At 50.4% G+C, this 25,325-nt stretch overlaps 1 protein-coding gene across 1 annotated transcript in view; it reads left to right on the top strand.

Annotated features, from left to right (window-relative positions):
* PTPRS (protein tyrosine phosphatase receptor type S) overlaps nucleotides 1-25,325 on the top strand; it is a 135,548-nt gene that overhangs the window by 51,892 nt on the left and 58,331 nt on the right. Inside the window, exons 3-5 of the mRNA XM_061355854.1 lie at nucleotides 8,601-8,746; nucleotides 9,655-9,796; nucleotides 17,605-17,793. Of these exons, the coding sequence (XP_061211838.1) occupies nucleotides 8,601-8,746; nucleotides 9,655-9,796; nucleotides 17,605-17,793 (477 nt within the window). The remainder of the gene's footprint in view (nucleotides 1-8,600; nucleotides 8,747-9,654; nucleotides 9,797-17,604; nucleotides 17,794-25,325) is intronic.

Here is a 25,325-nt window from a genome sequence, read left to right as displayed (position 1 = left end):
CACAAGCAATTCAGGTATGTGACAATGTGGCTGCTGGGGGTCAGGAGCCAAGGGGATAGTGCAAAAAGGCTTTTTCCCCATGGATATGGGCTGAAGGGGGTGCAGAAGTTAAGGTGGGGACACGTAGGAGGTTGTGTGGTCAGTTGGCAGGTGATGGGTTTAGTGTTGCACATTGTTCCTTCAGCAATAGAGTCATCATGGTATGCAAGAGGAGGCAGCATATGAATTGCATCCTCCTCGAAGGCAGAGATCCCTGCTTCCCTCCCAGGTCTCCTTGCTGCTTGTGTTCCCCATGTAGGCAAGGAGAAGCCTTGCTGTCCTTGTTTCTGCATTGCCCTTTCCTTTGCTGCCTTCTCCATCTGCCAGCTGCCACCCAGGCTGTGGTTGCTGAGGGTTCTGGGCTGGTTGTCATCCCACTCAAGGACACTGCATTAAGCTTCTGTGTCACCTTGTTTAAGTGCCTGATGAAATTAAACCTTCCCTGCTTGGATTGAGTGATGCAGCTCTTTGGCTCTTTTCTGTGTGCCTCCTATAGGAACTGGAGAGGAAATAAGTCATCTTTTGAAAGCGCTTCCTTGGGGGCAGGAGATGCTGTCACCTCCCAGGTCTCAGCTGTGCCCCTCACTGCAAATGCTTATTAGATTAATGCCTGCTGAGGAGCACCTGGGGACAGCAGCAGCCACGGGTGCTTGGGACCCAGTCGTGGGTGTCTCGTGTTAAAGGATCTTTTCCCAAGCAGAGGTTCCTGCTGCTCAGCTCCATTAGATGGTTAAGTTAGGGGAAAAGAGCATCTGTTTGTTGGGTAAACAAGCGCCCTGTGTGGGAATGTCATCTAGGAGTATGTGTGAGAGAGGAGAGGTGTGTCTTCACCAGACCTGGGTGCCAGAGTGAGGGCTTTCACACTGGGTCAGGCTTTACCAGGAAGCCAATACTTATTCCTGTGTGACTTTCTGCTTTGGGTGTCCTTTTCACTCGGTTCTTGCATTGGTTATCTCCCCAAGACCCTGGCTCGCATCAGCTTTTCATCTGCTTGCCAGGGGCTCTGTGGTTGTGTCTTTTTGAGACCAGTGAGATAGGAATCTCCCGGGTCACTAAAGGGAATCTCTGAGGGTATTCCCACCCTTGGTGTGGCCTGGCAAGCCCAATATTATTCTTAGAAGGCAAGCAGAGTGCGTCTGAAGGCCGCCTGACCAGAGGAATGTCGTTGTTGAGTGTGTGTGGGATGGAATCCGGGCTCGGGTTGGCCTGTGGGACACAATCTCTGAAGAACAGTTTGATTTACTCTGTGCCATTCTTCCCCTCCAGTCAAGGATGTTCTCTTGCAACTTAATTGGTCCCAGTTCCCACCTTAGAAAGCTGCTGTGATGTTCCCTGCACTGCGGCTGCCTTTAATTTGGGGGGATTGTTAAAGTTCGTGAACGCAGTCACGTTTTATGCCATCTGCTGCACGCAGAACCATCAGTGGGCACTGAACGGGAGCATCCTTGCTCTGTGGCTGCACCTCTCAACCCTCCTTTGGCTGCCCAGGTTTGCTTTTCTGAGCAGGGACTTCTGTGGCCATGTCCGGTGTAATCAGGCTCCGGCTTGGGTTGGGGTTCTCATACTGCAAACGTTAAACAGCCCTGTTAGGGCTTGGCAGAGGAGCCACGCGCTCCGTCCAAGGGCACAGCAGATAACAGCGTGACTGTGGAGGAGAGCGCAGCTAACCTGGACCTGGAGAGTGCCAGGAGACAGCATTAGGAATACAGTCTGGACATCTACCCCTAGGACTTTGAAAGGGGCTGTTGCAATGAGCGATTCACACAGTTGACATGGAATATGGCTTGACCTGTTTTCACAGCAGCATTGCGCACAGAAGGTGAAGCATGCCCCGTCTTGCTTGTTGCAGACATGAAACATCGCTCTACCATGCAAGCTAACTTAAACCCGGTGCTGGCAGCTTCATCTCTAATGCACAGCATCATTCCTGTTGCCTTTTGAGGCCAAGAGGAAAAGCAAAGCTTGAAAGAAGGCAGGAACCAAACCCAGCTCACCAGCAGGAGCTGCGCGTGGTTTAGCATTCCACAAAGTTTCCCCGAGTCCTGCAAACCTTTAATTGACTCAGGAGCATAAAATTGAGAAGGGGAGAGAGTGTGAGAGCGTGCGGCCGGCGCAAGCGCGCTGAATAATTTATTGTCCTTTGAAGTTGCAAGAGGAATCTCAGCTGCCTTGGGGAGCCGTCTCTGCCGCTCCGAACGGGCTCCTCCTCACTTGCAGCTCATTCAGAGGCAGATAGCTTTGCATTCTCTGCATAATTAATGAGCATAGCTCCCCCCCAACACACACAGAGCCCCCATAGAGCAGTGGGGTGAGGAGGCTTGGTGGGGGGGTTAATTAATAAAGTCAAATTAATTTGGCTCCGTCCTCTTCCTCCCTCACCTCCATGGAGCTGCTGGGTTTATTCATCAGGCGGAGCGTGCCGGTGAGTGCCAGATCTTCAGCCTGGGCTTGGATCTGTTGGAATGGGTGCATACAATGACACTGGAGGTATTCTGCAGATGAGCAGTTAAAGATCACCTTGAGCCTGCCTCCTGTGGTCATCACCCAGCGAGCCAGGGAGATCCTTCCGCTCTCATTGGGTAGGATGTGCTCGGGTCTGAGGGCTTCCTGGGTGCTCTTTTGCTTTATGATGGGTGCCAGGCACTGGATTTGTGACTGATCCGTGGCAGTGACAAACACCCTGTGTGCTATGGAGAGAGGTGGATCCCTTCCATACATATGGATGTATGATGGTAGCCTGGAGAATTCCTGCTGAAGCTGGATGACTTCATGCTAGCTGCTGTTCCCCTGCGATAAGGCCTGGTTCCATCTCCGAAAACTAGACCAGAAGGAAGGATTATGCTTCCCCTCCAGCAGGCAGGGTAACGTGGATTTCTCACCTTGGGTGTCAGAACTAGGAATAGATCTTTGGTAGCCTCAGTCTTACCCTGCTTGCACTGCTGCAGGCTCAGTCTCCTTTTCCAAAGGGTCTGTATCTGAGTGAGTTGCAGATAGGAGCCTGTATGGATGTGCCAGATCCCTGAAATGACAACCCTCCTGGCAAGAACAGCCTGGTAGGGTGCTGGCTATGGAAGGTGTGCTGCCTCACCCAGGCTGAGGGGCAGGGTGCGAGCTGGAGCACAGGCTGGTGTGAGAAAGGAGCAGGCATTGGGGTGGTTGGACAGCCAGGGTAGCAAAGGGGGATGAAATGAATTCTCCATCTGTCTCACCCGTCTTCTGCTCACGTTAAATCCCATGCTGGGTCATAGCCTCACTGCTCTCCTTCATTCTCTGGGGCAAGGGAGGGGGGGAGTCTTTCAAGTGCCATTCCCCTGTGTCCAGCAGGGAACACACCTGCCTGCAGCCCTGTATAGCCCAGCTTTGCTGAGGTGGGTGCAGGCTTTGGTGGATCAGCAGCAGGGGAATGGCAAGGTGGAAGCATTTCGCTTCTAAAAAAACATCCTTGGTCTTTTTTTACCCTCCCTTCCCAGCCTCGCCGGTCCCCTCTCCCTGAAGGGAGCCAGGAGCTGCTGACAGTAAGAGGAAGTCTCTGTCTGAAGCCTATAATTATCCTGTCTGCCTTCCCAGAAAAGGCCAGTTGGGGAGCGAGCGCGCTCGTGTTCCGCGGCCCAGCCCCGCGTTCTGCTGCCTCCCCAATTACTGCTTAATGGACTTTTTATGATGATAAGACGACTGGGCTGGGGAGAAGTTATTGACGGGGAAATGGAATATAATTCACTCCTTGTTTGTTTGTTCTGTCAGAAACCCCTCGCTTTAACTTTCCTTGCAAGGCACTGGGAAACAGCCCGCGGGGACAAGAAGTGCAGAATCTGCTGGTAAAACCCTGCACTTGAGGGCCAGAGCCTGTGCAGGACCCTTCCAGAGGGGTGTTTTCAGTCTTGTTGGGGGTCTCCATAGAGACCCTCCCCATCACCTGCATCAGTCCTGCTCCCGGTTTGCAGCTCTGGCTCCTCTTGTGAAGACAAATGTAAATGACAGAGCCATCTTCCCTGCCTCTACCCCTCTTGCAAGCTCCCCCGCTCCCTAATGCCGCTGCTTTGAAATACAGACCCATTCCAAACATCCCATTCTTGCTCCCCACTCTCCATCTGTCTCAAATTTGGCTGCTCTCTCCCGTTTTCATCTGCTCCATGGTTTGTCTCCTCCATGTAATCTTCACTTCCTTGCTCTGGCTCTGAACACCTCCCTCCCTTCCATCTTGCTTCAGTTCTCTTGCGTTTTCATAGAATCAAACTGGTTTGGGTTGGAAGGGACCTTAAAGCTCCTCCAGATCCAACCCCTGCCAGGGCAGGGACCCCTTCCACTGGAGCAGCTTGCTCCGAGCCCCTGTGTCCAACCTGGCCTTGAGCACTGCCAGGGATGGGGCAGCCACAGCTTCTCTGGGCACCCTGTGCCAGCGCCTCAGCACCCTCATACTAAAGAATTTCTCCCTGATGTCCAATCTAAATCTTCCCGGTTGATGTCTCCTTATCCCCACTGATTTCCCATCCTTCCCACCCTCTGCTCTCCTCTATCTCCCGGTCACTGGTGTGGCAAAGCTGTTCCTCTGCTCCTCCGGCCATGCCTCCAGGCTGTCCCCCACTGCTCAGCACCCCACCATGCAGGGCATGCAGCAGCCCAGGTGTGTAAAACACATCCACAGCAGCTAAGGAGCACTCAGTGCATGGCTGGAGCTGGATCATGCATTCCTAGAGAGGATTTTGGGGGGGGGGGATGAAAGCGCTACCGCCCAGGGCTGTATCTGGGGAGCACCTTGTGCTCCTTGTCCCCTTGTGAGCCGGTGGAAAATGGTGATGGGAAGCAGAGGGGGTTTAACGCTTTGTATGCCAGCGAGAGCACCATCGGATTCCTTCCTTGCTCTTGAAGTCAGTGAGGGGTGAGAACTAACGAGAGATGTCAGTGCTGAAGCAAACGTGACCTGGCCCTTGGGATGGGACAAAGCTTTTGTCTGGCTTTCGGGTTTTATCTCCTCCCCCCAAGAAGTGTGTTGGGAAGAGCATCCCCGAGCTCTGTCTCTGGTCACCTCTGGTGGTTCTGCTCTGTGTCGCGGTGTTCAGAGGCTGTGGTTGTGTGCGGCTCCCCCTGCTCCCATTCTGCTGTCAGCTCAGACCTCTTCACCCTCCTCAGACCCACTCCTCAAACCACCTCTGGCTTCTCCATCCTTTCCTCTGCCTTTGGCTCTTGATGTTTCAGACAGGTGCATGGTGGCTGGCCTGTCTCCTTGTGCCTCGTCTGTTCCCCATGGCAGCAGTTCCTGAGGGACGTTCGGGTGTAAAGGGTGAGGCGTCCCCTCCTTTTCCCCACTCCCGCATCCCTCCTTGCTCTAAAGATGCTCAGACTCGTTTGCCATCCGTGTCTCGGCAGCAGGGAGATGCTGGGTTGGGGTTTCTTGTACATGGCTGCATTTGAAGAGCTTTTCCTGCTTTGGTGCCCCATGAAGGAAGGGTGGAAGGAGAAGGGAAGCAGCAGCACCCTCCTCTTCTGAGGAAGGCTGCCTGGTGTGCAGTCCTTGTACGTGGGTTACTGCACCCTGCTCCTGCAGTGCTTGTGCCCTGGGGAGGAGTAGGGCACCCCCCCATATCCCATTGCAGCTCCTGCCCATCAGGGGCTCAGGGCTGCTGGGAAGGGGTGGCAGGATGGGATGGATGCGGATGAGTCTCTTCTTTCCAGTTTGTATCCTGTATGCAGCAGATGCTGCTTGCCCCGGCTCTTGCTTTGGGGCAGTTTGTAGGTGGTGGGCAGGAGTGAAAGGTTTGGTTTGACTCGATGGCTGTTAAGCTGTGGAGAAGAATCACAGGTACAGAGCAGCCATCCGGCCTTTCCATCCTCCTCTCCAGAGACCCAGGCCCTGCAGGAAGACTCTTGGAGCAGGAACATTCTTCTGAGCTCGAGGTTTTTCCATTCCTGTTTTGATACTGGAAAAGAAAACCCCAGGTTCTGCTACTTTGCAAGCAGAGAAAGGGGGAAAAATCTCTTGTGACCACTGGGTCGAGGTGGGACTCCAGCCTGGGCTTTCCAAGGCTGGCTTGTTTGAGGGAAGGTGGTGAAGTGCTAGAGGGCACAACCCCCCTGGAGGGCAGGGATGGCAAATGGGAAATGCCTGTCTCTGATTTCTGTCTGTTCATTTAAAGCAGAGGTCCAGGGGGAACACACAATCCCTTTGGAGCGGGCTGGGGGTGTTTCACTTCCTCGTGGTGCCTTGTTCCTGCTTTGGGAGCCTTTCAGAGGGGTTTGCAGAGCTGGAGACCGAATCCCCCCTCGGAGCTCGCTGCAGGCTGGACCTGGCACGGCAGAGCAGTGCCAATCCCACGCAGCACGGAGGGATCTGTTCCAGCTTTGTGTCATCATCACCTTGCCTGCCGTGGCGCTGGCTTGCTCCTCCTCGGAGGGGAGAGGGTGGTTGTGCGCTCGGTGTGGGCTGCAGTGACAAGTGCTGCGGTGACTGGGGTGCATAGGGGGAGAGCACAGCGGGGGGGCACAATCAACGTCTGGAGCTCAGGGGCTCGGGCAGTTTTAGCTGTGATTTTCGCTTGTTTTCCCAGGGAGTAGCACAATGGAGCGGGTTGGGTGGCGGCGGTCGGGCTGGGCTCCTTTGTCTCTCACCGAGGTTGTCGTAGGCAGCTCGGTGTTGCGGTGAGTGCAGCTCACACCCTGAGCCCATGGAGCTCCCCGCAAAGGGCTGCTGAGCAGTGCCTCCAAGCAGGCTGTTTTATTTTGGAGCACCGTCCCTTTCTTCAGGACAGAAATAGAACCTGATTTTCCTCCTCAGCTGCGCTCTCATCATCCTGCACGCACTCATTTAAATGTATATGTGACATTAAGGATTATTAGGGGCTTTTATTTTAGGAAATGAACTTGCATCAATAAAGTGTTCTTAAAAGCCCTGCCTGTTTTCGCCTGTACCTTCGGAATTGACTTCCGCAACCTCTTCAGATATTGAGCTGAGGAGAAGAGAGGAAGGAAGTCAGGTTGCTGGCAGAGGGAGCGTTTGTATTTCAGCCTGAAGCAAGGTTTTGGGTTTGCCTTCCTCCGATGATTCCCCGGTGCCGTTACCTCCAGCAGGACTTGCTTGGTAACCTTTAGCGGTAGCATGGCAAAGACGGCTGACCTCTAAATATAGACTGGGGTATTTATAAAGCTGGTGCTTTGTACACACAGCATTGGGGGGGCCATAAACAGCTCCAGCGAATTGTATTTACCTCCAGCATGGAAACAAATGCCTGATTGCATCACGTGAGCTTGCTCAGTGGCTTTTATTTATATCCTGCTGGCCGCACCGGGCAGGGAAGGGGAGCATGCTTCCTTTTATCTTTCGACCCCTAAAAGACCCTGGAGACTTGTCTCTAGCTGCCATTTGCCCTCTTCTGGAGCTCTGTGGTACGCTCTTTCCATCTTGTTCTGCAGGCTGGGAGCCTGCACATCTAAATAAGCACGTTTCAGAGTCACGTGCTCTGCTTTTCTCAAGAATAACAGACGGCAACTTTATGATCTGAGTGATTTTATTTGAACACAGCTGTGGCCTCGTCATTTCAATATTTCAATCAATTCCCAACTAACTAGATGAGAGGAAACTGTGCAGAGAAGGCAGGTTGGAGCGTGGAGGATGGAGGCAATACAGGTTCAGCACAGACACGTCTGGCCTCATCTTCCTATCACAAGGAGGCCCTTGGTCAGAAAGCCCATCCCAGCATCCTCTCTCCTCCGAGCTTTTGGAGGCAGGCAGACATGGATGGAAGTCGGTGGCAGGTCCAGGCTGCCTAAACCAGAGCCCGGGCTCTGAGTGTGTTCAGGCACCACCACAGCTTGGAGCATCTGGTTATGAGAGGAGTTTGAAGAGCTTCTGGCTTCCTCAGCAGCGTGAATCCCTTGTTTTTGTCAGATGAGGAGAGGGGAAGGGGGAACTGCAGGAGCTGACTGCAGACTTGGCTGCTGTGCTCTTGGTCTTGACAACTGGATTGGTTTGAAACGATCACAGCTTCTGTCTGTTGGGCTGTGTCCCGTTCCAAAGGATGGCTTATCTGTTGCTGTGTACATGTACCAGTGAGGGGCAGAGGAAGCGCTTGCAGATGAAAACAGAGGTACTACAAGCCAAGGAGGTTTCATATCCTAAAGCCAAGTTCCTACACCATTTATCTCATCTTTTACCCCTGGATTAGGTATGTTCCTATAAATGTCCCTCATTCCTTGATGTTGTGGTCATCTGCTAGGATTTGGGGAGCACAATTCTGTGTTTTCAGGTTCACCAGCTTTTGGTGGTGATCATTAGTTGGACTTTGCAAGGACAGAGTGCTAAAACAGTTTAAAAGTCCTCTTTTCAGAAGCAAAAGAAACTTTGCAACATCACTGCATTGAAATCTCTTTGTTGTAATCATGTTGCGCTGTAGCTTCTTCATATGTAAAATGGAGATACAGGCTGTTGTTTCCTATCAGGCCAAGAGGTCTCATTTCATCTGGGATCATTAGAGAATGGCAGTGATAACACAACTATTAATTACAAACAGGGTTTAGTCGAATTTGGTTTTCCTTGTGCCAGTGATGAGAATTTCTTTTTTCTCTTAAAGGTCCCCCTGTGTTCATTAAGAAACCTGTGGACCAAATTGGTGTGTCAGGAGGGGTGGCCTCCTTTGTCTGCCAAGCGACTGGAGACCCAAAGCCACGTGTCACCTGGAACAAGAAAGGGAAGAAAGTGAACTCTCAGAGGTTTGAGGTAAGAGATGCCCTTGAAGTCTAAAGAGGGAGAGACTGACACAAAGCAGCTAGTGCTCTTCTTTGGCCGTCCTCAGGCCTGATAATAAAGGGGAGGAGTTTTAACAGCAGCAGGAGTGAAATGCAGGCTCTTGGCCATGTCAATAGCTGGGCTTGTTCCAGAGCAAGGGAATCTTGGCTCACTTACCTTATTGAAGTTCTTGTTGTTTCTTTTCCCCTCCTGGGACATAATATAAAGCTGCCTTCTTCCTTCCCTAAGAAACCCCAAGTAAGCTGATGGCCCTTCAGCTCTGTAAGTGCACCTTTCAGACTCATCCGGGGCTCATTATTTTAACCCTGGGACAGCCTGGAGTAACGCTGCAGTTGCTGGCAACCAGAGCCAAGCAATTGGCATTGTTTAGATAGAAATGAGAGTGGAGGAACAAGGACCAGGAGGTCATGGTGTGGAATTTGCTGTGGGGCTCAGCCCTGCCCGGCAGCTGTGTGCTGAGAGGAGCTTTGTGGTGTCAGCTGCCCATGCAGATGGAGGAACAAGGCGGGGGTTCATCTTTATTTTGTTTTCACTTGCTCTGCTTCCTCCTCCTCCGTCGCAGTTGTGCTCTGAACACCCACCCCACACACACCATCACCATGGCTCCCTCTTTCAAAGTGTTGGGGATGTATATAGTACTTTCAGGGGGTCAGAGACAGGGTTTGGCATGTGTCAGTTCTCTTGTCACCTCGAGGTCAGTGGAGAGACAAGTTGACCATGTCAGCTATGTGTAGGGGATTGCAAGGCAGCTGCTGAAGTGTGTTTGTGAGTGTGTGTGCTTCTATAAATGCTTGTGCCTCCTTTCGGAGCAGGAACAAACCTTCCAGTCGCCAGGCAGAGAGGCTCACTGTGTGTCTCCCTTCCCCTTTATCCCCCAGACAATTGAATTTGATGAAAGTGCAGGTGCTGTTCTGAGGATCCAGCCCCTCCGCACTCCCCGGGATGAGAACATTTACGAGTGTGTTGCTCAGAACCCTCACGGGGAGGTCACCGTCCATGCCAAGCTCACCGTCCTCCGAGGTAAGAGCACGCCGCCTGCCACGAGTCAGTGTCACAGGGGAGAGGGAGCCTCCAGCCTCTCTGTTCCTTCCTAGCAGTGGGAAGGCTGTTAAAAAATGCATGGCCAAGGCACAGGTCCCCCTTGTTTTGCTTTGTTTGAACTGTCAGGTCTGTTTTGCTCTTGCAGAGTAAAATCCCTGTGTAAGAAACAAAGCTAAAACTGGACCACTTGAGGAGGTTTGACTGGATGATGGGCTGAGGTTCCTTCCAACCTGAATTATCCAATGGATCTATGATCTTCCCTCCCCTCCAGTAAAAATGTCTTCCCCAGGTTTATAAGCAGCACCAAAACCTCCCCATCATCCTCCTCAGAAATGTGGCACCACTCATCCATGCACCCTAGGAAACCTTCACCAAGGTTCACTTAATGAGCTGAGGTTGAGTATGCATCTGCAGAGGCTTTTGTGCAGTTGTTATCAGTGCCAGCCTCTTCTCTTGAGCAAGATACCTGTTTTGCCCTTCTGGGCATCTTCCCCCTTTCCAGAGGTCCTTTGCTCATGCTCTCACCAAGAAAACAGCTCCCCTCTTCATTTCTGTTCTGGTTCTTTTCTCACTTCTCTCCCCTATAGGGGATGCTGACATGGATGCTTCCTTCATGTCATCTGTTTGAAGTATGCTCCCTGCACTTGATATGGGAGAGGGAACAATCTGCTGGTGCTGTGGATGCATCTGGGGGTTTGCTGTTCTTACCCTGGAGATGGGCAGCAGCATTGTGTGAAGCACTCAGCTGGGCTGCTTGCTAAAACTAACCCATTTTAGGGGAGAAGATGCGTGAGGTCCTCTGTTCAAATACAGGGCAATGCAGGTGCCCTAGGCAAGAGGGCTGTGGTGGATACCTGCCTGAGAGCTCCTGAAGGGAGCCCAGCTTGGGAACACTGGCTCTTGATGAAGCCAGCAGCAGAAGGGGCTGTAGAAAAGCCATGGTACTTGCAGTAGGAGCCATTATTTCTGCAGCGAGCATGGCTAACAACAGGTTTGGGTGCTCCAGGAAGTGTGTGATCCGCATAAGGAAGCTCTGCATCTGTGCCAGTTGCTTTTTCTTCAGGGTTCTCTCCAAGAGCATCTCAAATCCTTTTGTTTGAACAGACACTGAGCACGTCCTTCATAGTGCAGGGTGAAATTTGTCTGCAAATCCCCAACGTACAGCAGTAAATAAAGACCAGACATAAAGAGCACATGGCAAAGCCCTTGACCTCCCCTTGTAGCAGGGAATATCCCTTCTGCTGCCCACCCGGCAGGTTCTGTCTTGTCAGGATGCTGGCTGCCTTTGAGCATGTGGGCCCGTGGTCCAGTCATGCCTGACAGATTTGTGTAGGTGCACTTAAATCTTTGTGTAGCTCCTTTGCCTGGCGTGGCATTTAACCTTCTGTTAGCAGTACGTGGTGGGATGGATCTGTCAGGAGATTGGAACAGTGCTTGATGACAAGAGTGTGTCTAGCTGAAGGTACTGCAGAGGGCTGGGAGCCTTATTCTTCACACTTACTCCTGTGTATTCCTTGGGAGCTGAGACAGTTTGGGAGAAGTGCCCTGCAGTCATACTCCAAAGTTTCTACCCCTTGAATTTAGCTGCAGGCAGTGGCAGAGGAGAAGGTTTTCCTCCAGCTGCAGCCCTTACAAATCCCTTGGATTCTCACAGCGTTTTTAAGGCACTTTCCACCAGAAGAAAGCTGCAATCTGTGGGAAAGGAGGAGCTGAGCTCAGTGCTTGTCCTTAGGGAGCAAGGTTCTTTGCACGTGTCTTTTTGCAGCCCTTCCTTCCGGTGTCAGCATCAGCCACGTCAGCTGAAGAGGCAGATGACAGGACAGGAGCTGCATCTCCCCACCACCTGACTAATTACGCACTTTGCTGATCCCACCACAACATGATGACTGCATGCTCTGCTCCCGGTTACACAAGCATTCCTATGCTGTTTGCCTTGTTTGGTAGCTTGGTGAAGGGACTGTGCAAGAGCAGCAAGGTTACCTGCTTCATGGAATGTTGGGGAGCAGTGACCAGCTGCAGGGCTTGGCCAAGATGCTGTTGAAGAGCATCAAGGAAGCAGTTTGTATAGCATACCCTCCCCTTGCCTGCTCAGCTGGAGTTAGTCCATCCTTAATCTTGCCTTAGCTTTTCCACAGCAAAGATTGTCTCCTCTTTATCCATACTTTTAAGTGCTAGGAAGGTTGAAAGGACCAAGCACAAATCCCCTAAGCTCCACAAAGTTAGCATTCTGGCATCTCTTCCTCTCCTTTCCTCCCCTTCTGCTTTCTCCCACTCTCCTGTTTGTCTTTTCTCTGTCTTTCCTTGCAAGGCCTCCTCCTCCTTCCCGTCTCCTCTCACTTTCAGGACTCATGCTTAGCATAAAGATGGGGGCTGTTCCACAGCTCGGAGAGGAATGTGAGCTGTCATTTGTGGAAGCTGTTCCCTTGGCGCACTGTGGAGCAGGGAAAGCTGGGCCTGTGCCCTTCCATAGTCAGCAGGGTGGGCTTTGCAGTCATGCTGCAGCCTGGTGGCTTTGCTGTTGTGATCACAGTTAGACCCAGATATGTGTGCCTTCACGCTGTACACGTTCATGGGCAGTTACAGGATATCCTCAACCTCAGTGCAGAACAGTCTCATGAACAGACAAGAACATATCTGTTCTTGCTAATACATGAATAATACATTGTAGATGCAGCTGCTGGAGGGATTGAGAGTAAACCCCTTTTTGCTTATGTACATGACTACTCCTGGATCAGACCCGCATAGAAATCCACGTGCATTCACTTAAAAACAGGAAGCTGCAGGAGAGGAAACCTTGGGGAGCTTCTGGGAAGCAGAGCTTGTGATGGACATCATTCAACTCACACAGAGTCTCTCAACAGCAGCTCCTCTGGCTTGTTTGTCCTTCCTGCTCTGCTTCTCAAGGGATTTGAGTTTTGATAGGGCTGTGGAGACTCGCTGTTCTTTCCACAGCTGGCTGGATGTAGTGCCTGCAAACCTGATTGCTGCAGAGCCCGAAGAGAAGGAAGGAAAGTGGTTTTGGGAAGCATTTTCCAGTTATTGTTGACTCCAGCTGCTGTCATTTTTCATTATAACTTAGGCATGAAGGAAGCGGCTTGGCACAGGCACCCAGCTCCCAGTTGGTACCATTCTGTGAGCTCCACGCTCCCAGCAAAGATCACGTATTTATTATCATTGCTGCTTCCTCTGTACAGATCATCCTTTCTCTTGTTTAGTAGCCTGAGACAGAGATCCTCGTGCTGTGAAGGGCTGGCCCATGCTGGCTCCAGCTGAGGGGACAGGGGAGCTTTGCCTCAGCTTTCTGCCTGCACTGCCTCTGCTGCTGGGAGGCGCAAACTGGGGTTCAGGCAGAGGCCAGACTAGTTTGGTGCTTTGCTCTGTTGAAGCCAATAGAGACAGTTCCATGGAGTCTCCCTTTAAGAGTCAGTAATAAATGCAGCATGATCCCATAAAAAACAGTGCTTGGTCCAGTTAAATGTAATGGAACAAAACTCACTGTGCCCTGATCTGATGCTCACTGCGTGCTGGATGATGCTGTCTTTTCCTGAGGATTACTGTGCTCTAGAAAACTGAGGGGAGCTATCAGACATGCAAGGGCTGTGGTACTTGGTACCAGAGCATGATTCAGGCTGCTATGGGCAGACTTCTGAAAGTGCTTTTTGTAGTTTTTCTCTGTTGATGTCTCTTTAGGAAGCGGTCATACATTTCTCTTACCAATTCTGGCCTGTGTTTTTCCTCACACATCTCCTACTCCACGAGGAGATCTGGTGTGGGCATGTCTAAAGTTCTAGCCAGATCCCTGCTGTTTGGTTGGGGCTTTTCGTAATGGTTGGCTTTAGATCAGCAAGAGCTAAAGATAAATCAGTTCTCGATGCTCAGAGAAAGCATGGGGCCCCCCAGCAGCGCATCTTCGAGAGCAGCCGGCCCCTCGGAAATGTGACCTTGCCACTTGACAAGTTCTTGGCAGTCTTGCTTCAAACTTGACTTGTTTTGCTTTTCTTGTAGTGACCTGGAAATCAGGCAGCGTTGGAAGCAGCTCAGATGTGCAGCTTGTGGATAATGTCAGAGTGATGTTACCTCAGATGCCTTTCTAAGGAGGGTATCTAGGGAGACGTTAGCCAGGGAAGACACTGGATTGCCTCCACTGTTGCGAGGTCCATCACACAGATCTAAGCATGTTTTATTGTTTATAAGGCTGCAGATTTTCACTAACATTGTTAGGCTATTTCTGTTTTCATAATAAAACTTCCAGATCAGAATGAATGGACTCAGCAGAGCATTTACTGAGACTCCTCCATGTATTAGCATTGTCTTTGGCTGCGAAGTAACAGTTAGCTAAGACGCAGGTACATATGCAGTGATGGAAAGAACTTGTAATTTCCCAAGGCACATAATGCCAGGATGCCTTCTGGGGAGGGGACAGCTGTGAGTGTTCATGAAGTTAATGAAAAGAACAGGAATAAATTCCAGGAGTGCTGGATTTTGATCCTGATTCAGCTTAAAACTCCTGTCACTCAAGCTGCTTCATCTCTGTGTTCTTGGTTCCTCCACCCTGAAGCAAGGCTAGTTGACTGCTTAGAGACCTGACAGCATCCATGAGCTGGGCCACATGTCTTCAAAGAGCAAAAAATGACTCCTCTTCCTCACTTGAGCAGCATCCTCATTGTGGCTTTCTGCATTCAATACATAGAGCGCCCATAATGCTCACTCACTGCTTCTCCTCTCCATTATTAAACATCTGTGCACACCCTGTGGGGTGAAGAGCAGCAGCACCACCCGCTTTATCTTTCCTCATCATCCACATTTCCAGCACAGCCAATTAGGTAACCACAGAGCTGCCACCTTCCAGAGCACCCGGGAGGCAGCAAGTGCAGTGTGTGACCCCGTGTGTGCCAGCGCATGCGCCCAGCTTGGTTCGAGGCACATCCTCTGGTAGGATTTATTATAGATGAGCACTGAAGTCCTCTTCTCTCTCTGCCTCCCTCTGTTCTTTCTCACTCTGCTTTGTTCAGTGGCCTTGAGGTAATGCATCAGCTTTTCATCAGGGGTGTCTTTAAGCACCTCCGTCTAAGAGCAGGTGTGAACAAGGTGTTTGGGGTGCTCTGTTAATATGGCAAGGGCAACATGTGAAAACATCTGCCCGCGTGAACTAACATGATAGTGAGCAGCAGGCAGCTGGCCAGATGTGCCCTTGAAGCATCTTCAGCTTGTGCCTTGTTTCTTTTGTTCTTGCGGTTGCCTGGGCTGCTTTTAGAAGGAGAACTCACAACCCAAGCTGTTCCTTATTTATTTATTTGGTCACAGGTTTGATGGGGTGGTGGTTGGGGATTGATGGGGAGGGTGGCAGGGCACTTGTGTGCATGTCTTACGGGGGCTGAGCTGAGGCTGTAATTGCATTACTACAGGGAATCTAGTTAGGGGATGAAAGCAGTTTCACTCCCCTGGCAGGAAGGAAATGTGAGCCCTTGAATCAGTGCAGTATGTGATGTTCGGAGATGCGTCCTCCCCTGGTCTGATCCTCAAATCTGATCACGCCTCGAGTCGCAGTTGTTTTAATTAAACTCAGAGGAATTCTGCACATTGTGCTGCAAGATTAACATTTTTGTTTAATTAGAAACACTCAGGAAGAATAGTTGTAGCAGGCCTCCCCCCCAGAACCCACGTGCACGCAGACACCCCGCCAGTCCAGAGGGTTATTCTCTCTGTGGATTAACTGGCTGATGAAATTAGAGGCCGGGGGTTTGAGCCAGGTGGAGCAGCAGCACCAGGGAGCAGGATGAAGGCAGGAATCAATAATGATGTCATCTGCAGCCAATGCGGCAGCAGCTCCACAGCTCCTTCACAGCACACCACCGCCTGGTTAAAGAGCAGGAGGGAAGAGAGGACGTTAAAAGCCTGCCTGGCTGGAAGCTGGAAGCAATTCCCAGGCTCCCTCTGTCCCAGGCTCACTCATGGAGGGGCCAGGGGTTTGCAGTACCTGGGATCTGCAGGATCACACACTGTTTGGAGGCTCTTATGATGCCCAAGCAGAGCCTGGTGAACTGAGAGCCCAAAGGTTTGGTTCAGTGCCTGGTTAAAGCTGTTCATCATTTAGAATGCAATAGCCTGGTTTAGAAGGGCTTCAGATGCACTGAAACGACGACATTTATTGTCCATACTGGGTCTGTATTACTTTAACAGTTATAAAATGCTCCGTGGTTTTGTTGGTGGTCAGATTCCTTTGATATATGAGGAGAGATGTGGTTAATACATTTCACTCTCCAGTGAGTCACAATAGATCCTTTAGAACGCTCCAGCAGTGGTCAGAGGAAGGAAACAATGCGCATTTTTAAACACACAATTGAGGCATTTAAACCCTTTTCTTCTCTGCAGTAGCTGTGCACTGCTAATAACAGCATTGGGCAAGAGTTTCTTGGCCTCGAGTATCAGAGCACCGCAGAAACCTTTAGCTCTGCCTTCATGATTTCATAGCTTTGTAGGAGTCGAGTGTGAGGCACAACAGCGGGTAGTATCTCTTACCCAAGGCGTGTGTGTTTGGAGCTTGTGGAGAGCAGTGCTGGGATCTGGCAGCTCTGCTTTGCTCTTAGAGGAAGAAGCACCCACCATAACCATAGCAAGGCCACTTCTCCCTTCTTGCACCCTCTGTGGGCTCAGCCATACCCAGTTTGGCTCCATTCCTTCCAATACCGAATGTGCCAGCAGAAGGGAGTGCGCTCTGGTTGTGGCTGCAGTGGGGAGGGATGTGTCCCGACCAAGGCAGGGGTTATCACCATGTCTGCTGCTGCTGTGAGAGCTCCTCTTGCTTTCACTGAGAGCTGATGGTGATGTATGTTACTTTTTTAAAGCTCCTGCCCTTTTTAAATCCTCTCTTCTTTCCCTTCTGTTCCCTCACCTGCTTTGGGGGATGGATTCAATGCCATAGATTCCTGGGGCTGCGATTCCTCCACATGCTTCATTTGCAATGACAGAGAATCCCTATCAAGTCTCACCCTGGTGCCAGTATCCTCCCTCCAAGCTGCCCTCCTTCAAAGGCTGATTTTGTGAGGGGGAAACGGCATGTTCCTGAGCAGTAGCAGTGTCAGACAGCTCTGTTCCCCAGGAGTTAAGAGGTTGTGACAGAGATTATGGGGGAAGCACTGGGGTTTTGTATTAGTTACCACAAATCAGGCAGCACGGGCTAGGATTGCCCTCCTCACCCTCGTTAGTGAAGGCAAAGGCAAGATTGAGAGGAAGCAGGAAGCTCAGTGGAGCCTGCTTTCTAGGTGCTGGTGCCACATCCCTCTTCTTCTAGGGCAGTATCTGAATGAATAAAGCTAAAAACCACAGCCTCCTCACACAGTCACTGCCATTATTCCTCTTGTGCAGTTTGTTTCCTACGCTGGGGTTTGGAGGGGGAAGATGAACCCTCCTTTTAAACGTGACTCTGTGGTGCAGGGCTCTTTGCCATAAGTGTCACTTCCCTGACCAAGGGATTCAGTGCAAGACCTGGAGCAACTTTGATGTGACTGCTCCCATGCCCCAGAGGGTTTTAAGAGTATGCATTTAAATACAGAATCTTCATGCAGGACGCTAGATTAGTTCCACAGAATGGATAAACTGGTGAATTTTACTCTGTAATGCATTTTCACAAACCATCTATGGACCATTTACTGTTGCCTTGTTTTAAATTGCAGTGCACAGGCACCAAGGCTGCCTGATGCTTTCTTCAGTGTGTCCCACTGAGCTCCATCAACTGCCCTGATTCCCAGGGTGCATTTAACCACTCTTCCTTTGCTCTCTACCACCAGAGGACCAGTTACCTCCTGGCTTCCCAAACATTGATATGGGGCCCCAGCTGAAAGTGGTGGAGCGGACACGAACAGCCACGATGCTCTGTGCAGCCAGTGGGAACCCAGACCCAGAGATCACTTGGTTTAAAGATTTCCTGCCCGTGGACCCCAGTGCAAGCAATGGGAGGATAAAACAACTGAGATCAGGTAAGGTCTCTGTGTGAGACTGGAGAAATTGGGATCTAGAGACAGATGTGAAAAGACTGCTCAGAGGTTTCTGAAGCAGAAGAGAGGGCTGAGAGACATGGGTGTTACTGGTTTGGATTGGGGCATTACCTTATCTTTGTGTTGGGAGAACCAGCTGCTATGGCAGACATGGCTCTGTAGGCCACACACACCTGGGGTAGGTTCCACAACTCAGGCAACCTCTTACTGTCAAAACACGAGCCTGTTGCTGTAAACTGAGCCTCCCAAAGCTGGCGTTGAAGACCTCTTGCAGGATCTCTCGGGCATCAAGTCCCTGCAGTCATCGCTGGAGAGCAGTTGTGAGCATTCTGGAATGACCCTTGGTGCTCCATGGAGCAGATCTCCATGAACAGATGTACCCCAGCTCCGTGGCTCTTGTCAGTTTTCCATCTTCCCCATCTGCTTGTCCATCTGTCTCTCTTGTTTGGTTTCTGTTTGTTGTTTCGTGTGTGTGTCCCGGTGACAGCTCTCAATACTCACTTTTCAGGAGATGCTTCTGTACGTGTCAGATCTGCCCGTTCACTCTGTGTGTGTGTGTGTGTGTGTGTGTGCATGCAAGGAGGGCACAGGGGTGTTTAGTTTGGCATAATCCTGAGAAAGCACTTCCATTCCTAGCTGCAGAGGTGAAACAAGCTTTGGAAGTTTGAGCGTTTGACACAAACTAACCTGAGAAGGAATCCTTTTCACGTACTCCTTGGACTGAGGCCTTTGGCCCAGCCTAAAGAAGATGTGTCTCTGTGGTTGGACCTCGCACGCACCAGGGTCACTGCAGCTACTCAGAACATTCCTTTAGCAAAGAAAGGGAGCATCTTCAAGAGTTCCTTGGCGGAAGAATGGCATTGTTGTAGGCAAAAGGAGAGCAGGGGCTCTGGTGAAGCAAGTGGGGCTGCTCTGTTCATAGTAGACATTTTACAAGTCATCTGGTCAGGGGAGAGCCAACTGCTTCTGCCCAGACCTCTGCCAGCTCCGAAGAAACCAGCTCTGCACCATAACACTGGAGCTGAGCATCAGAGTGTCACCATCTGGTTTTCCTCTTGCCCTGCTTGGCAAAGGTTCCATATAATGATTTTTAGTTCTGTGAGGCACCAGAGGAAACGATTCAGTGTCGTTCCAGCTCACTTTTATTCACCTGCATAACCACATCCTTACTCAGTGAAGCAAACTTACAAGCAGATACTTAAACTGCTTTGTTGAATGGGGTTGGTGAATCCTGCAGACGCAGATGAGGTTGACCTCTCTGTTTTATCCTAACAGCTGAGGCAAATGCAAATCAAACAAATCACTCAGCATAAATAATGAGAGGTAAACTAGCATTATATCATGCTCCGTGCCCATCATCTGAAGTGTGAGTAATGCACAAGCAGATTAGTTTTAATACATTCATCATCTTGCTAGAATGCCTTTCTACTCTTTAACTGGGTTTGATCTGCTGTTTCCCTTCAAGCCACCCGAGCGCTGTGTTTTCATTCCAGTGTGTTGGTTAGCCTCAGAGTGAACTCCTGGCTTTTCTGGTAAATCAGAAGATACCTGCTGAGAATTAATCTCATTTACAGCTGCTTTGAATGAGTAAACTGGTGAAATCCTGAAGCATCTGTGTCAGCCTTAGCAGTGGAAGCCTGTTGCTTGTGTGAGAGGGAGTTCAGATTCCTGGACTTAGGAGCTCTCTGACTTCATCTGCTTTTAGGGCCTTTCAAACTTGCATATCCTATGATGCAGAGGCCTGTGCCAGGGTAAAACACATTCACATCAGGGCCATCTGGACTGCGTTAGTATTTTAGTCAGTGGAAAGGAGTTGTTTCAAGACCAAGGCAGAGCAGCTTGAGGTGTGTGTGTCTGACCTGAATGTGATGGGCAGTGTGATGCCTGTGTGGGTGCTGCTGATTGGAGTCCTGCTGAAGTCAGAACTGAATTTAATACATTTATCTCTCCAGAAAACAAACTTTGCCGCCAGAAGTGTGGCACTAGCACACATTAGGGCACTGGATGCTTCAGGACACTGCTAATAAGCTGCAGTGTCTTTCACCTACAGCTCATCAGTACGATTCCGGCCCATCCTCTTGGGGATTAACAGTAGGAGTGCAGGGAGGAGGAGTGACCCTGGTACTAAATCACAGCTTCATCACTGCACTTTGTACTAACAGATTTAGCACGGAAGCCAGCAACTGTGTTGTCTCTGAGGACTTCTCTGTGCATTGCTCCCTGATGGAGGCTGGGACAGGCTGAGACAGGAGGGGACAGTAACCCTGGAGATGAAGCCATTGAGACAGCACTTACACTGCTTTATGATGGAGGGTGTTAAGAGCTGACTTGATGCCAGTATACGAGTTAGTGGCAAACATGCAAATGAGCTCATTAAAAGGTACCAGTGAAATGGCATACACAGAGCTCTGCAGAACCGGGTAACTGTGGCCACATTTGGTTCTTGTGGACCTCTGAGACCGTGGTCATTATATTGCCATCATCCTGGGGGTGTGTTACTGGGTCACCAGTATAATGGAGCCGCTGTGTCATTAACCACAGTGCCTTTTCTCTAGCCAGTATTTCTCCTTTCCAGATAGAATTTCCAAGCAATTTGAAATCTTTTAATACTTGAGGGTTTTGACTGACAGAGAAGCAGAACTGTCAGTCAGAGGAGGGTGGGAAGAGCCTCTGCCTTCCCTTAGACATACATGAACAGCTCAGTTTTAGAGACCCAGGTTGTCTTAAGAGTTTAAGTGATCTTGGTGGTGGAAGGGAGTTGGGTGTTCTGCTTAACCCGATGCAAGCAGTCTCAGGACATGTGGAGCAGAAGCCCAATGTCCTTTGCTCAGCCGTGCCACCTAGGGGGGATAAGGGAGGCAGCCTCCAGCCACCTTCTCCCATCAGAGGAACACAAAAACCTTTTGTCTTGTGTGTGTCTTTTGTTCTCTAAATAACTGCCTATAACAAACTTCTCTTTCCTTTTTTCCCCCCTCACCTTTTTTAACATTCAGAGACTTTTGGTAAGTTTGTTCAGTTAAAACCCAAAAAAAATCAAACCAAAAACCCCCACACCTGCTGATGTGCAGATTTGTAACCCTTGCCCTTTCAACTAATTCCTTTGTAACAGCTTCTTGAGAGGCATGCTATGCATTTCTTGTACTAACTCTTTGAGTAAGGATACTCTGCCCTCTTAATGAATTTCTGCAGGGGTATTGCAGGCTACAGAAAGAATAATAATCATCCTGATTAATATATCTGTGTAAAGAGATAACAGCTAAATGTGACCCTCCTAACATTGGATAGATGGTTTTTGGTCTGTTAGCAACAGTTGTCCTGGAATTCCCCAAGTACACAATAGCTTGTACCCTGGAACTGTGATAATTGTGTTCACACCTGCAGGAGGTCTTGGAGTTTCACATCTAACAGGGTTATTGGTGCTCTCAGAAGGGAGAGGTGAGGGCAGCATGTTCAAATTGAAGCTGTAAATCACAGGTCAGGAGCTATGGGAAAGGTTTGAGCAAGGGAAAAGGAACATCGTGGCTGGCCCCGTTCCCCCCCCAAGACCATCTCCATCCCTCGAGGAGCAGGAGCCTCCTGCAGGACTCGCATCGCGTTCCCTCCCTGTGCCAAGGCCCCTTTGTTACTGGAGATGTGGCAGTCGCAGCTGCCAGGCAGGATCCAGCCCTGTAAAACTGCACAGGACCCTGGGTGATTGCTCACTTGTTTGGAATAGAAAGCTCCCTGCAGGCAGGCCCGGGGAGAGGAGCACAGCACACACATGTTCTCACACGTGGCCTAACAGAAGGTGGGGATGTGTTGCCTGTCATCACCATGGCAATGGGGACTGGTTCCTCTCCGTTTTCAAGGCTTGAAGCATCCATAGGCAGCTTGGTGGGGGGGGACGTCAGGAAAGGCTGGGGAAGAGCAGGTCCCATCCTCTGTGGCAGCAGGGGACACCTGCACGTGGTAGTCTACCTGGCACCATCTTGGTCCTTTAGAATCCAGTGGATTGTCCTTTAAGCTGCCTTTTGCCTCTGCTGCTGACTGCTCGGTTGGCCATCTGGGCTCATGCAGCCTCCAGGTTTGCCCTGAATAAGCACATCTCTTGCTCCTGAGAGGCTGTGCAAGGCAACATGAGTATTTGCATGTGACATCTCAAAGCCAGCTTTTCACTCGGAAAGGCAGCATCTCCACTGTGAGTTCTTCCTGCTTTAGTTCTTCTGCTCTGGCCAGTGGTTATCCTCATGCATTTGCTCCTGCCATTGGGACCCCAGGCAAGCAGCTCCCCTCCACCACCACAACCCTGTACCAAGTCTCACAGGACCTGCCAGGGTTCTTCAGAATGATTATTTCATGTCCTCTTCTAGCACCATCCTGCTGCCCCTCTATTGAACATGAAGCTGGTTAGATGTGAAACTCCAACAGTGAAAATCTACCATCTGTGTCTCTGCCACCATTCAAACTGCTGTGCTTTCCTTGCAAGTGACTTGATCTCATTCGGATTCAAATTGTGTCCCCTCCATCCCTGGTGTTGGGTATCCTGCAAAACACAGTTTGCTCCTCACCTCTGTGTCCTGGGTGCCAGAGTTAGAGCTGGAAGGACCAAGGTGGCGTTGCTTGGCTTCCCTGGCTCTCCAAGAGACAGTCTGTCTCCAAGAGCTGCTGACAGCCTATTTCCAGGGGCATCGCTGATGCTTAGAGGGAACAGGGGATAACTAATGAACAGTGACACGAGAAGGCAATGGCTGCTGTTGTGTCTGTGCTTACACAGCTCGAACCTCCAGCGTGTTTCTCCTGTCAATTAGAGTGAACCTTTGCAGGAAATTGCCAGGCTTAGGCAAGGCCAAAGAAGCTTCCTAGCAGTGGGTGATGCTGGGGTCTGCTCCCCTCCTCTCCCCTCCTCCCATTAGCCTTGTTCCAGATTTGTGCCACAGATGGCAGATTTTCACTCCGTTCTGAGACAGAAGGGTGTATCTGAGGCTGTTTGTCTTTCGACTGAGTTGATCTATAACCCTTTGCTGCTTTCTCTCTTTCTCTTGCTTTTTAAAACCTTCCTGCCGTCTCCTGTGTGGAGATCTGCCCAAATACACGCTCCCCACACCTCTTCCAAGTGCTGCCTCTCCAGCCTTTGTCCTGACACCTAACCAGCCTGCTTTATTAACCTTAGCTAGTTCCTAACCCTAACTAGATGCTAACTTTTCTCTAGCAAATAACCTAACCTCTTAACTAGAAGCTGAGTATAACTAGAATCTAATACCCTAACACTATAATACCTCTCTTCCCTCACCTCCTTTGAAAAATAAAGGTGACCTGTAATCAGCATCTACATCTTTTTACCTTCTATCCTGAAAATGGAGGATTGAACCGCAGCACAAGAAGGATAAGGAGGGAAGGAGTTTTCTGATGGCTGAGGCAGAAGATTGGCATGCAGGAGGTTTTGCTCCTGTTCTTGCCTCTGCCAGGCTTCCCCCTGTGACCTTGGGCAAGTTGCTTCACCTCTGCCTCCGTTTCCCCGTCTGTAAAGCGGGGTAATGATGCTGCTGGGGGAGAGACCAGCATAAGGCTGGTATCTACCATGCACCATGCCCAGCTGGGAGGTGCTGCAGAGTGACAGCACTGTTACCAGTGCAGAGAAGCTCCTGCATTGCTCCCTTCTAAGAGGCAAGACTTGGAAGTGCGGGATCTGCCCTGTTCTCAGGATTGGGGTAAAAACCAGCCAAGTGACCCCCCCTCTTTGATAAGCTGTGTGACAACTTTGAATGCCACTGTGAGCAAAAGGACCTGCCGGGTTTTCAAAGGAAGATGGTTGCAACCTCAGGACGTCAGACTGGGGGGACAGTGATTTTACCACTGCCTGCGGCTGGTTCACCAGCTCCGGTGTCACCTCCTCTCATCTCTGAGACCTGCCTCAGTGGGAGACTTATGTTAGGCAACGAGACACAACTGGAGGGGGTTGAATGAAATAACCCAGGGGAGATGCAGTCCAAAGTGTAGCAGGGCTCTTCTCCCCCCACACAACCCCTCCTGCACTGGCTCTAGGGAGGCTTCCTGAGCAGTTGCATGAAGCAGCCCTTTCACTTGAGCAGTAGCATGGCCTTCTTCAGAGCAGAGCATCTGGCTTCAGTGTCTGTGAGGAACCACTGAAGGAGAGCTGAGTGTCCTGATAAGGGCAAGCATTGCACTCCTCACACATCTGTGCCAGTAACTAAAGTCTGGAACTGGGAATTTGTTAGCAAAGGGGGGATCAAACCTGCAATTCTTAATGTTGCGAGGTCCCTGGATATCCGTTTCCCTGTCTGGGCTCACACGGTCATAATGCCAGCCCTTTTCTCCAGGAGTGATAAAGATAAATGCAGGTTCATCCTATGTTCTGCGAGTAGCAAACACTAATGTTAACTGAGAGCTTGGCATGCTTAGCACCAAAATGGAACCAGGCTTAAGAGTTTTCCAGCCAAGTGCCATGGAGGCTCTGTGAAGAGCCAGCTCAATTGGACTGCTTTAAATACCCCGAGCGAGCCCTCTTCAGTCTGTCCCTATCATGTCAGATGAGGTAGAGCAGGAAGTTTCCTACTGGGAGCTGTCTTCCTTGACTCAGGTCCTTTTCCCACGGGCAGTGCCGGTGGTTGGCGTTGACAGTCGTTTCACTCACTCTCTTTGTTTCCTTTGCAGAAGGTACACCGATCCGAGGTAAGATCCCCAGCTCACTCACTCACCCACTCTCCAAACACTTCTCTCCACTCAGTTCCTGCTTCATTGACCTGTGCTCAGTACAGATTCTTGGTGGTGGTGTTGTTCTGTTTTCCTGTCCTGCTTCACCTCTGGATCTTTGTTATACCTGTCTTTATTTTATACATGGTTATAATGTCCTTTTTTGTTTGCTGGGTGCACTTGGTAATACTGATACTGTTATTCTAATAACATCTCAGGCTGTGCTGCCTCAGATTTATGGCAGAGTTTTAAGAGCTAATCTCTCCAGGACTGTGAAGGACTGAAGTTTATCTTGAGCATTAAATGCTATCAAAGCTTGGGAAACGCTTAGGACCTGCTCTTGGTTGGTGCAAAGTGCTCCCGAGCCACCGATGCTGCTGGAAGTTTCCCAGTCCTTTGCTCACTCAGATCTTCAACACTTACCATCAATGTGTACTCATTTGTTTGGCTTCAGAGCCTTCCTTCCCCTTCCTCCCCACTCTCCTACCCCTAGGTTTCTCTGGGAAAGATACCCATGGTAAGTAGCTTCTGCGTTGTCTCTTTAATGGAGCTAAAAAGATACTAGACCTCAAGTGGTCACAGAAAGCCAGAAGGGATTGGGTGTGCACCCCTTGGAAGAGCTGCTTTGGTTTTATCTACACGTGCAAATTTAGAAGTCCCTAGTGCTCTGCTGGTAAAAGCAAAAGGAGGTGCTGTAGGTGGGATTTACTTGTTCACACATCATCTCTGTGGGCTCCTGACAAGTGCTGAAAACTCACTGACCCCTCTGCAGTGTCCCTGCAACCACTGCATTCACCAGCAAAGTTGCAGCAGTGAAGATGAAA

This window comes from Neopsephotus bourkii, unplaced genomic scaffold (assembly GCF_033783945.1).
Source record: "Neopsephotus bourkii isolate Nb327-2 ecotype Australia unplaced genomic scaffold, CSIRO-AGI_Nbou_v1 NB_838, whole genome shotgun sequence".
Taxonomy (NCBI): Eukaryota; Metazoa; Chordata; class Aves; order Psittaciformes; family Psittacidae; genus Neopsephotus; species Neopsephotus bourkii.
Note: the sequence above shows the minus strand (reverse complement) of the source record. Positions and strands in the feature narration are given on the sequence as shown.